Genomic DNA, 12,469 nt, shown 5'->3' with positions numbered 1-12,469 from the left:
GATCATATTCAACCTAATTTTAATTAAACTTTAAAAAAGAAATTAAGATCAAGGTGTTCAAAAAAAATTTTTGGGAAGTCAAAACAAAATAAAATAAAATTAATGTACTTAGCGATGCACTTGTATATATCATCGCCTAAAATATATATTGGGAGGATTATGAATTAATTTGTTTGGGTATTATCTAAAATATACTTAAGAATTTAAATATTTAGAATTTTTGAGGGGGCTAAGTAGCATTTTAATATTGTGGGCCATGTTTCCGTTGGTTTACCTAGGTGATGGCACCGTTGCATTTGGGAATCAAATCCCCTTCTCCAATTATCAAATTATAAAAAGAGAAAAACTTAAATGCAGTACTTAGATACTGTTCTTTAAATTCCCTTATATTTTTTAGTTAAATAGTCATATGACTGAATTTTAAAAAATAAATCTAAAAAACAACATTAAAGATATTATACCTAAGTTTTGTCCTTATTAAAAAAACATTAATAACAATGGAATACGAAAATTAAACACAAAAATCAGCAAAAGATGGATTTGTTTTTTATTCTTAAAAAAAGAAAAAGAAAAAGAAAAAAGAGAATGCTGACATGTAAAAAAAGCTGAGTAAAAAGTGACTGTCTTCGGAGATGAATAAGCAAGAGTCAGACCGAGTCTAAACCCATGATCACTATACAGAACAGAACAGAACAGAGCAACTCCACACGTACCTCACTACTTGGCTCTGGATTCAACCGCTTCCTTCTCTCCCTTCACTTCTTGCTTTTGACTCGCTACCACTCTCTCCCTCTCTCTCTCTCTCTCTCTCACAAAAAGTAGTACTAGATTTTGCAGAGTATGTATGGCACTTTATCCACCTGAATATTGCTGACATTTTCTTCTTTCATCTTGATGCTTTTTTGGTGGTTCTAAGCTTTGCCCATTTCAGAAGAATCACAACACAATCACATGGCATCATCCATGGGGCTGGGTTCTATATCCGAAGCATTTCATCGCGAAGGCCAAACTTGGTAAGCACTGAATATTTTATTCCATTCCTCCCCATATATTTTCTATTTTGGTTTTCACTTTTCAGTTAGTTTAATCAATCCCTTTGTGTTCTAACGTGGGTTTATATGTTACGTGCGTGTTGTTCTCGTTTTGAAGTCTGAAACTTGGTTATCTCAGACATTCAAGTTTATACAAAGACAGAAAGAAAAAAAAGAAAAGAAAAAAAAAAGGCAGCGTGTCTGTAAAAATGTGCATGTAAATGTGAACTTAAAATGCTACTTGTGAAGAGGTCTTTTATTAGTCTGTCAGACTTCATGGTTGTTGACGAACTCAATTTTTTTTTTTTTTTTTTTATCCCATTTGAATTTTTCCCAAAAAGTAATTCACTTGATCCTCGTACTATGTTTTCATGGTAGGGAATTTTTGGCTTCATGGAGTTTGCTTTGTGCGCCTTATGTCTTCATTGTGATTTGGGTGTACTTTAAGCTTTATTAATAGCTGTTGGTGTTGCAATTCCGTTAAAATTTGCTGCCCTGTGGGCTATGGCTATACCTCTGGCTCTATTTGTGTTTTACTTTAAAAACATGGAAGTTCAAAATTGATATCAAAGGTGACCTTTCACATCTTGGCATTGTGTCACTAGGATCAGTATGTATTGATTCTGTAATATACCAATAAGTTACAAGCACGGTTTTAATAGGATGTTGTTTTGAGTGATCGCAGTATGGGGTTGGTATTAATAACTTCATGCCAGCCAAGTATAGTTTGTCCTTGTAAATGTTTTATCCTATGATCCTATTATGAATGCTCAAGAAATAAAAAGTTCGAAAAATTATAGTATGCTATCTACTATACCAAAGGTGGCCAGAAACTTTTGCTACTCATTAGGTCTGTTTTTTTCAGCATTTCTACCTGCTGAAGTGCAAGATAAGGCCCTCTTGTTTATCTGATGCCCAATCTCATGGTGAACTTGGTGGCCACTAAAGGGGTGGAGTTGGGTAGGTTTAAGTCTCAATTGTTTTGATGTTCTTGAATGTACCAAAAAAAGCCAAGAGTGTTATAGCTCAGTGGCGTGGTTTGGTCTCTTTAGTGAGGAGAATCAGGGTTCAAATCCCCCCTTCTCCACTAGTTGTAACAATTGAGAGAGAGAGAGAGGGATAACGTCTTCATTAAAGATGATCTTTAAAAGAAATTATCAAAGCCATAGATCAGTATCAAAAGTTGTTCTCCTTAGGATCATGATGTTCCATAATTCCCCCCCCCCCCCCCCCCCAATGTTTCTTTGTAGGTGGAATGGTGGAGTGAAGGATAGATGGGACTTGGAGTCTTAGGCATAATAGGTACAAGACCTTGTTGTGCTAAAGACATAAAAGGGGGGGTGGGGGAGGAAATTTATGAGGTTGATTGTGACATGGTTTTGTGGTACTTCCCACAGCTACCACTTCTAAGAGATTGTGGCATTATATTCTTTGATCAATAACATATCTCATCAATTTTATGTTGGCAAGGTGAATGTGGATTGATAGAAAGTCCATTGCATTATTTTGACCTCTTTCATTTATTAGTTCATTGGTGATACTGATAGATTACTAAAATTGTAGGTTTTTAACAACAGTTTAGATCTAGGAGTCACTGCCACATTTTAAAAGCAGCATAGAGGGCATTAATATATGTATGTCACAATAAGATTATGGGATCCCGAAGTGGGTCAATTGACCTCCCAGAAAGATGGCTTAAAAGATTTTGTGGGATTATTTTTTTCTCTCTATTACCAATGAAATATGCCCATCTAGAAAGAACTTGTTTTAGTTTCATGGATTTTATTGATTTTTCCTTCAGGTACTGCACAAGTGGGCTTCCAACAGATGTTATCATTGAAGTTGAAGAGATGTCTTTTCATATCCACAAGGTGCTTTTATATTATTATGTTTCACCTCTGATGTAATAGTACATGTGTGCATGAGGGCATCTCTGTGCTTGAAATTTTTATACTTTCTTAACTTCTACATGATTTGTCTTCACAGTTTCAACTCCGTATAATATTCATTCTCTATTCGAAAATTCCCTCCCCATGTTGACATCTACTGCAGTTTCCATTGATTTCTAGGAGTGGACTGTTGGAGAGGCTTATTGAAGAGGTGTCCAGTGAGGATGAATCAGAGTGTGTTTTGCAACTTCATGATGTGCCTGGTGGAGCTAAAGTATTTGAGCTTATAGCCAAATTTTCCTATGGTGTTAAAATAGAGTTCACTGCTTTGAATGTAGTCAGCCTTAGGTGTGCGGCAGAGTACCTTAAAATGACTGAAGATTATGGAGAAGGAAACCTCATCTCACAAACAGAGGGTTTTTTAAATGAAGTTTTTGGTGATTGGAAAGATTCCATAAAAGTTCTTGAGAGTTGTGCAGAAGTACAAGAATATGCAGAAGAGCTCAACATTGTTTCAAGATGTGTAGACTCCTTGGCCATGAAAACTTGTGCAGACCCAAGCTTATTCAATTGGCCTATATCTGGAAGCAATAACTCTCAGAACCCAACGGGTACTGTCTTGTGGAATGGTATATCTTCCGAAACTAGGCCACAACCTCTTGGTGAGGATTGGTGGTTTGAGGACGTCTCATTTCTTAGCTTTCCCCTGTATAAACGGCTGATTTTAGCTGTTGAATTAAAAGGCATGAAGCCTGAGACTATTGCTGCATCCCTAATATACTATGCTAGGAGGCACCTCCCCTTGATGAATAGGCAATCAAGCTTCAATGATGCAAATCATGCAAATCCTGAGACATCTATTTCTATTCCTGAGGCAGATCAAAGGGTCCTACTTGAAGAGATTGTGGTGTTATTTCCTACTATCAAGGGAGTCACATCCACCAAGTTTCTGCTTGGGCTGCTCCGTACTGCTATGATCTTACATGCAAGTCAATCATGCATAGAAAATTTGGAGACAAGGGTGGGAACCCAGTTGGACCAAGCTGTTCTTGTAGATCTTCTCATACCAAGTATGGGTTACTCAGTGGAAACCCTTTACGATATAGACTGTGTTCAGAGGATTCTTGATCATTTCATGTCATTTTATCAGGCACCTGCATCTTCATCTCCAAACATAATTGAAGGGGGCCAATTGGTGAGTGGAGCTGATTCTCTGACACCTATAACTATGGTGGCTAGCCTGGTGGATGGATATCTTGCTGAGGTGGCACCAGATGTCAATTTGAAGCTGCCAAAGTTTCAGGCACTGGCTGCTGTTATCCCTGAATATGCCAGGCCACTCGAGGATGGTCTTTATCATGCAATGGATATATACCTGAAGGTAGCACAAATACACAATCTTAAATAAATGAATTGTCTCATATACATATTTCGTTTCAAATCAACTTCACTCAGACCAAAATTCAAATGGAATCTTGAAATTCCAAAAATTGTCAGACATTTTGTTGACAAGTTATATACACATTTTAAAAATGACTACTTTGCAAAGAGCATCCAAATCAAAATGGAATTGTGAAACTTTGTTTGATTCATTAAAATTTGATGACTTAGAATGTTCTGGTTAGCATCACATATGTTGCACCTGGAACCTCAAAGCAACATGATATGGTAATGGTTGTGGGATATGTGCCTAATAAGTGTGTTAGACAGAGGAAGAGTAGAGAAAATTCACTAGAAATCTCTGCCTGATACAATGATAAATCTCTACACCTAATGGATATTAAGAAAACAAGTGAGGTGCCAACCTCAAATAAGATATTTTACCTAAACCACTTACTTTTTACCTAAAGAAGATAATTATTCCTTGAGTTTGTAGTATCCATTTGAAGTTTGTCAAATCCAATACTAGACACATGTACGTGCAAGACACAAGTTTGGTAGCCCTTGTAAAATAGGGTGCATATAATATTCTACAATTCCTCTCTTAAAGGCAACAACTACAATCTTCAACATATCTTATAGAAAAGTGAAATTAGTTTTTTTTTTTTTTTTTTTCCTTTTTTTTTTAAAAAAACTTCATTTGTAATCTTGTCTTGCTCTGATGATGCTAACATCACATATTTCAAAACTTCAGGCACATCCTTGGCTAACAGATTTTGAGAGGGAGCAGCTCTGTCGACTTATGAACTGCCAGAAGCTCTCATTGGAAGCCAGCACCCATGCAGCCCAGAATGAGAGGCTACCTCTTCGAGTAATTGTGCAAGTCCTCTTCTTTGAACAGCTTCGACTCCGTACATCAATTTCAGGTTGGTTCTTTGTTGACAATCTTGAGAACTCTCAAAATCCCAGTGGAAGCCTTGGGCTTCCAAAAAATGATGCATCCATTCGGGACCGAGTTGTGGGTGTTGATGACCGTCTTTCAAAGCTTGAAAGGGAGTGTTCAAGCATAAAAAGGGAACTTCATAAATTGAAGAAGCCGAAGAGAGGTTGGTTCAATCTTCACAGGCTTGGTTTCGGGAGAACACCACCTTGCAGTTCAAAGAATCAAAGCCATGTGGTATGAAGGCATTAATATCATTTGTGAATGAACAGAAAAGTCATGAAAATGGTGAGGTGGCTCATTACTTTTGAAAGTCCAACTAAATGGACAAATCTTTTTTGTACTTCCAATGTTGCTTTTCTCATTCTATTTGTTGAATGCCAGATAGCTGCCATTCTTTTATGTGCAGTTTAGATTAAAAAAAAAAACAAATTTTTGTATTGTTTAGGATATAGGTTGTAGGTTAATCCATTCATTAATTTATTCTCATTTACTTGAAATGATTGCTAAAGCTTATGAGCCATTCATGAATAAAAATGTTTGGAAGGAACACAAGCTCCAAAAAAAATTGTAGGAGATGGATGGCTATGCCTTCTGAGCCATTATATATCTGCTTTCATTTCATTGTGAGAATGGTTGATCATGGTAAATGATTATGACTTTTCTGCTCATAACTTTCCCCCACTTTTAGGGAGCCTACCAGGTTATAGTGTTATTGTGTCTGAAATCTGTCAGCCCCATTTAGAAACTCTCAGGTTTCCTTCCTGCAGGAATTTTGTTATTATGGGGATTTTCTTGAGACTTTACCATTGTATTAGAACCTTTATGACCCTTGGCAGGGAATTTTTTGCTTCTGTAAGTACATGGTAACATTTCCAATAAACCATCTTTGCCTTACAGAATACAGATTCATTTCATTTGTAGTTACTGACATAGGACGTTGTACTGGGGCATGGGAGGAATTTTCTTCTTATTTACTATGTAACATTCCCCAATTTTCTAGTTCAAGGTTTTGTTTGCTTGTTTTGAGTATTTTAATCAAAATAGAGTCCTTAATGTTAAGATATTACTAGGATCTGTTTAGGACTATCTTTACTTGAAAATTAAATTGTTTGGAGCTTTTGATAAAAAAGGTTGTACCCAGTGCATAAAAATCCCACTTTTTGCGAGGTTTGGTAGAGGTCATGGTAAGTAATCTTACCCCCAATATGTTTGGAGCTTTTAATATGGCTCCAAAATTATATAATGAAAATCATTAGTCAATAATATAAAGAGAAGTTTCAGTCTCTTTTTCTTTCATCTAGTGCATTTTAGTCTTTAGATCTCTACCTTTCTCTCACTATCATGCTGTGTCAGCTACATTAATTTCCTTGCGGTGATAATGTTGTCTTCTGTACTAGAGTGACCCCTGCTCTGAAGTTTAGGTGCTTTGTTTTCAACAAACCAAACCTTCACCACTAGAGCTTAGACCACAATATGTGGATAAGTTGAGTGAATCACAACACAAAAACCACAGCTTCCTTGAATGAATTTTGTTTTACATCATAAGGTCTGATTTGAACATCAATTCAATCTCAAAGCACTGAAATCAAAGTCAGTCCTAAAAGAATGATCTGTAACTTTTGCAGAGAAAGAAACAAAATAATAATGAATATGAAACGGAGATATATGGAAGCTATTATAGCCTCCCATGAAGAAAAGTTCTTTGTTTCTTAGTACCTAGCAGGTTGGAAGGTCATTGGGCGGTGGTATAATTGATTCTTCAGGCGACTTCCCAATTTCAACAACAAAAGCCATCTTTAATTCCACATGGTGTGGAGCTACAGGTGATAGTGCATGAACCAAACACCTACAAATAATTATAGTTGCCATGAATGAGCATTATGCTCTGCATGGGACATGCATTTACGTTTGTGTATATACATGCTATAACTTCTAGTAAACCTCCAGTTGAAACTCCAACTGTGTTTCTCTTTGGAGGATCAACTAAGTTAAATTTAGCCGGGTCTTCTACAGAATCAAAGTTTACAATACCACTCCCAACAAGTAAGTGTATCTGAAATAGCAATACAAATTTAGAGTTACAGAGATCACGAAGCTAAACGAAATAAGCTAAAAGCTAAGAGCTGAAATAGCAATACCAATCTCTAAAGTGTACTTACACTTTGAGAAAATGAGAAAAACTGAAAAAGTGATGTTCTAAAAAACTGTACATAAACAAAAAAGCTAGTGGCAAATGAACCTCAAAGAGAGTGTTTTACACACCTCAACGTCATTATTGATTTTATGATCATCTTCAGCTTCCTCAAAAGTCGAAACATCCACGCACACTTTGTTATCTCTCTCAACTTCAATTTACACATTATATATCAGAGTACCTTAAAAGTTGTTAAAACTGTGTCCATCTCTATGGACTATGATTTAATATTTCCTTTCCAAATTGTAATAGTCTTCCACTGAAATTTGCTTGGCAGCAGCAAGCTGCTTTGCTGCTAGTCTAACAGGTATTCAGGATATTGGGTGAAGGAAAACAACCAATTAATCCATTTTGATGCATTGGATGAGTACTTTACAATTGGCTCTCCAACAAAAAAATGGAAGTTTCAACAAAAGGATGCTTTGTAACATCAGTGAAGGTAAGCACAGTTACTACTCATGCACTTATTGTAGTAGTTATTGTAATATTGACTTGCCCAATATCTAAGGTCAAAAGACAAATAGGGAATGGAGAGAAGAAAAATGTTTTTAAATCAGATGGATGCAGTGGACTGAAATATGGAAAGAATTTGAAGTAATGGGCTTTTTCTGTTGTACACTTTACTCGGCCTAACCCCCCCTCTATTACTGGGCCACTAGCAGCAAGTGTTTTTCCTTGGACTATTTGCTGAATCGTTTTAACCTCAACAGGGTTGTGGTTTCGAATGATTGATCATATTTGATATTTCACACCACTCCCTTCCCTCAACCAAAAGAGAAAGCCTGCATATGTCACAGTGGTATGTTTAATGTGGTTATCATTACTAGTGGCTGACATTTTACGATTTGTTTTTTGTTAAGTGAAAAATAAAAATAGTAGATGTGATTTATAAATGTTAGTCTCAAACTCTTCTTAAAGTAACGTGATTATTTTCTAACAAATTATAGTTGATAGTTTGATATAATATATTATATTTTCTAAATTAAGCTATCTGTATTAGTTATTTGAAAGTATTTTAAATTTTTTTTTTCTTCCTTCATGGAAACATATTATATTTTACATTCAATTATTATATAAGGTGAGATATTTTGTAAATAATATCATGTGGTTGGAATTTGTTTCTAGTGCTCCTTACAATTGGTTCATTCTCTAAAACGGTTTGAAGTGGACCGAATGGACCTATTTGACAGAAATGAACTGAAGTGGACCGGATAGACCAAAATGGAACAAATGGACCAAATAAACCCAAATGGACCGAAGTGGACTGGATGGACCAAAATAGTCCGAATGAAACAAACTGGATTGAAATGCTAAGATGTGTTCAACAAGAGTTCTAGATATTATATAGATATAGATTAAGAAGATCCTATTTTCATATACTATTTTTTATTTTTTATTTTTGGCTGAATACATACCAATAATTTGATGCTTCTACAGTAAAACCTTTCATACATGTTGGGTTCAATTATAAGCCCTACCTTGGAAAACATTTCTTACATGTTGGGATTATAAGGCCTACCTTGGAAAGCAGAGTACTATAGATTCAACAATTGTTCGCCTCTGGCATTGCCTTATTGGTAACCATTATTTCGTGCATTATGTTTTTCTTGGCCACAGCAAGTCGACCATACAGCCAGACTGCTATGCTGACCCATTGCATCAAGTATCAACATTATTATCTTTTTTTCTAGGCCACGATTTCGAACAGCCACAGATTTGTTATGTTGACTGGTTGCAGATTGGGCTAAGCTTTTCAATTCAAAGCTCTGCCAAAGTTCATTCTCGACCTCAACCATACATTCATGACAAGAAACACAGGCATGGGCCTAGCAGCTCAATGGCAATGTGTGCATCTCAGGTTCCCCAACACTCACAAGGCCGACAGCCCTTCCCCCCAAAAGAAAATATCAAAACCCAACTATCAATTCTGATAGTTGATAAGACATGAAACTAGATTAAAGTAAGCCTTAGATTCAAATCTTTTTTTGTCGAGAGTTTTGTAATTCAATTGACTAGTGCTTCTAATAAAGATATTCAAAGTTTAAATTTGTTATTCTCCTTTGTAACTATGAATTTTTTTATTTTTATAAATCAAATCAAATCTTTTTAAAGAAAAGGATGGGGGGTGGGAATTTAATAATTCACATGTATAGACAATTGGGTTTAACATTAGATTCTTTGCTTATAAACTTGGAGTTCCGTATGGGAACTCTAGTAATTAATGAACCTGTTTGTCGGTTTTCCAAATTTCCACGGAATGTCTTCACAATATGGTCTAAATTCACATGCCAATGTCTCTTAAAGCTAATCCCTTTCACATTGCATTGAACTTTGATTGAGATTATTCTTTGATGTGGATATTTTCTTTAATCCAAAACCTATCAAACTTGTTCACGGCTTTTAGAAACTATTTCATAGTCTTCCTACATTAAACGCATAAACACGATGCTTTAGTCTCTATTGAGGTAGGGAATGTGTTATGGCAAACATGTAGCTTTCATTCAAAAGTCTTCCCTCCATAGGGTCAATTCAAGAGGTTCTCTGCTTAATGAAACCAATCAAAATCCATAATTATAGCAGCAAATTGGCACTTTTGACAAGTCCAAAAAACAGTTTAAAATGACTTTGATTGAACTAATGTCCTTTAATTCCCTTATCCCACGTTTAAACATCATTTTAACATATAGCTTTCACGTTATAACTAATCTAAACCCCAAAAAAAACTCTATAAAAATTGACACCTCAACCACCAAATGCTCTTGGGGTTGATCATCAAAGCAATGGTACAAAACAGTGTAGTCAACCAGAAGAAAATGTTAAGAACAAACTGGGACCTTGAATGGTTATCAAAAGTGTCCTAAATATTCTGTGGTAGCACAAGCCCAAGTCTTATTTTTCATTCTACATTGATGAAAAGTGGACCCTATCCAACACAAGTCATTGTCACATTTGTCGGTAGATTTATGGACCCTAGTTTTTATTTCCACAAGAGGTTGCAGAAAGAGGACCCTGGCTCTCTTCATTCTTTTCAGCCAACATCAACTGGCCCCTCTTCCGTTACTGGTCGTTGGTTGGGTTACTCACTTACTCTTGTCTGTTGTCTCTAAAGGGAAAACTACACCCCAAACAGGTACTTTGATAGCAACTAAACGAAGGTTTTAGACAACAATGTTGTTACATAATTGCCACAACATAATTGCCGCCTTCTTCTTCTCTTCGTCCATGACACTTTTATGGGGCATTCACATCACATTCTTTTCAAAGTTTAGCTAAATTTTAGTTATAAAGTTAACTTTCACGTATCAATTAATGGGAAGTGGCTTGGATCCAATAGGATTTGACATGTATCGAATAATTATCATTTATCACGTGTAAGCGTTTTGTTGAGTACAAAACACAAGAGCACTGGACCCAAGCTTTACTCTAACTAATTCACTTTTAACGTACATTTCCACTCAGTCCTTGATTATATTTATATATTGTTTTATTTTATTCGTTTTTATTCACAATTATGTATTCCAAATATAACAACAAACATCGCTCACCCTTTTATTTACTAGACTAGATAGGCTACCTCATAGCCAAATTGACCACACAACTACTAAACTTGGTCATTCTATGGCCAAGATCGACCATCTCATAGCCAAGTTGCCACTTTGCCGACAAGATCAACCACTCAATGGCTAAGATTGGCCTCCTCATGGCCAAACTAAAGCACCCAATGGCCAAGTTCAGTTGCCCAATGCCTAAACTCGATCACCTTATGCCCAAATCTCCTATCCAACGCCCAAGTTTGACCTCCTAAATCCTAATGCCAATATGAGAGAGAGAGAGAGAGAGAGAGAGAGAGAGAGAATAATAATAAATAAAAAATGTTAAATTTCATTCTTTTAACTTCTATTTATTTTCAATGTAGTCCTTTTGTCTATTTTGGTCTGTTCTTCACAGACTCTAGACCACCAAAACGACATCATTTAGTCTATTTTTAATTTTTTTTACTTATTATTTTTTCAAAATTAAAAATAAATATTATTACTTTTTGCTATTTTATATTTGGAAAGTGAAAAATATTTAAACACACCATTTTTTTTTTTAAGTAAGAAAAATCTTAATAATGAGATTTGAATGAAACTAGACAATTAAATTTAAAACAGATTAAAGTTAAAGGATTTAAAAAAAAAAAAAAAATTAGGCCCGAAATAGAAAATAAACTAAACTTAGACGGTGTAGTTTATAATTAAGAAATATATATATAAAAAAAAAGGAAGAATTTCATTTTTGATAATTTGATTGTTAGGGGTGGAGGAATTTGAACCTTGGACATCTCCATTAGAAATACTACCAAGTGCTAGTTGCTCTACAAGACATTTGAAAAATTAATGCAACAAGTAGAAAAGTTTACTCTTAATAAGTAGCCTAATGGAAAAACAATTAGAAAAGTTTACTCTTTTTAAGCAGCTGATGGAACAATTAATATTTTGGGGGAAACTAAAGGTGAAATGGTTATGTTATGCTGATGGGAATACTCTAAATCCCCCCCACCCCCATCTTCCTCTTTGATGGTATATACATCTCTCCTTAATTCGAATATATTGGACTCCAAATTTTAAATGTATTAATTATTATTTTAAATTTTTGCAATCTTTTCAATTCAGTCCCAAAATGAGACACTATTAACTATAATAGAAATCAATTGAACACCTAAATCTATCCACGTGAATTATAGGATTGAATTTTAACATGAAATGCCATCATTTTTTACACAAATGCTTAGTGTTTTCATTACCTTTAATTAATAGGGATTCACTTAATAGGCGAATTAAAACGGTTTAGATAGTTTAAGATTTCAATTGGAACTTTTTGAAGTTTAGGGTTTAATTTGAAACAAATCACAACTTTGAGGAAAGGCAGACGTCATTGAGGAGAAATTGTGCCATATATATATATATATATATATATTTTTTTTTTTTTCATATATCCCTCTCTTTTGGATGGAGAGAGAGGGGATAAAAAGAAGTGAACATAAGATTTG

The 12,469-nt window shown here is 35.1% G+C and overlaps 1 protein-coding gene across 2 annotated transcripts; it reads left to right on the top strand.

Annotated features, from left to right (window-relative positions):
- Nucleotides 1-777: 777 nt before the first annotated feature.
- Nucleotides 778-5,751, top strand: LOC115953935 (BTB/POZ domain-containing protein At5g03250). Of its 2 annotated transcripts, none has more exons than XM_031071766.1 (4): nt 778-1,013; nt 2,833-2,902; nt 3,084-4,301; nt 5,055-5,751. In XM_031071766.1, the coding sequence occupies exons 1-4, from the start codon at nt 952-954 to the stop codon at nt 5,481-5,483; spliced, it is 1,779 nt and encodes a 592-aa protein (XP_030927626.1). In that variant the 5' UTR covers nt 778-951; the 3' UTR covers nt 5,484-5,751. The 2 variants fall into 2 exon arrangements, with proteins under 2 accessions (XP_030927626.1, XP_030927627.1); XM_031071767.1 differs by having other exon boundaries at nt 940-1,013; nt 3,101-4,301.
- Nucleotides 5,752-12,469: the final 6,718 nt, after the last annotated feature.

The sequence above is a fragment of the Quercus lobata genome, chromosome 7 (genome assembly GCF_001633185.2).
Source record: "Quercus lobata isolate SW786 chromosome 7, ValleyOak3.0 Primary Assembly, whole genome shotgun sequence".
Lineage (NCBI taxonomy): Eukaryota > Viridiplantae > Streptophyta > Magnoliopsida > Fagales > Fagaceae > Quercus > Quercus lobata.
The sequence above is the reverse complement of the archived record's forward strand: the minus strand, read 5'-3'. Positions and strand labels throughout refer to the sequence as shown.

Coding starts and splice junctions, on each gene's coding strand:
- LOC115953935 (XM_031071766.1), top strand. CDS start 952: ATGGCATCATCCATGGGGCTGGGTTCTATATCCGAAGCATTTCATCGC. Junction 1,014..2,832: donor CATCGCGAAGGCCAAACTTG/GTAAGCACTGAA, acceptor TTTTTCCTTCAG/GTACTGCACAAGTGGGCTTC. Junction 4,302..5,054: donor CAATGGATATATACCTGAAG/GTAGCACAAATA, acceptor TCAAAACTTCAG/GCACATCCTTGGCTAACAGA.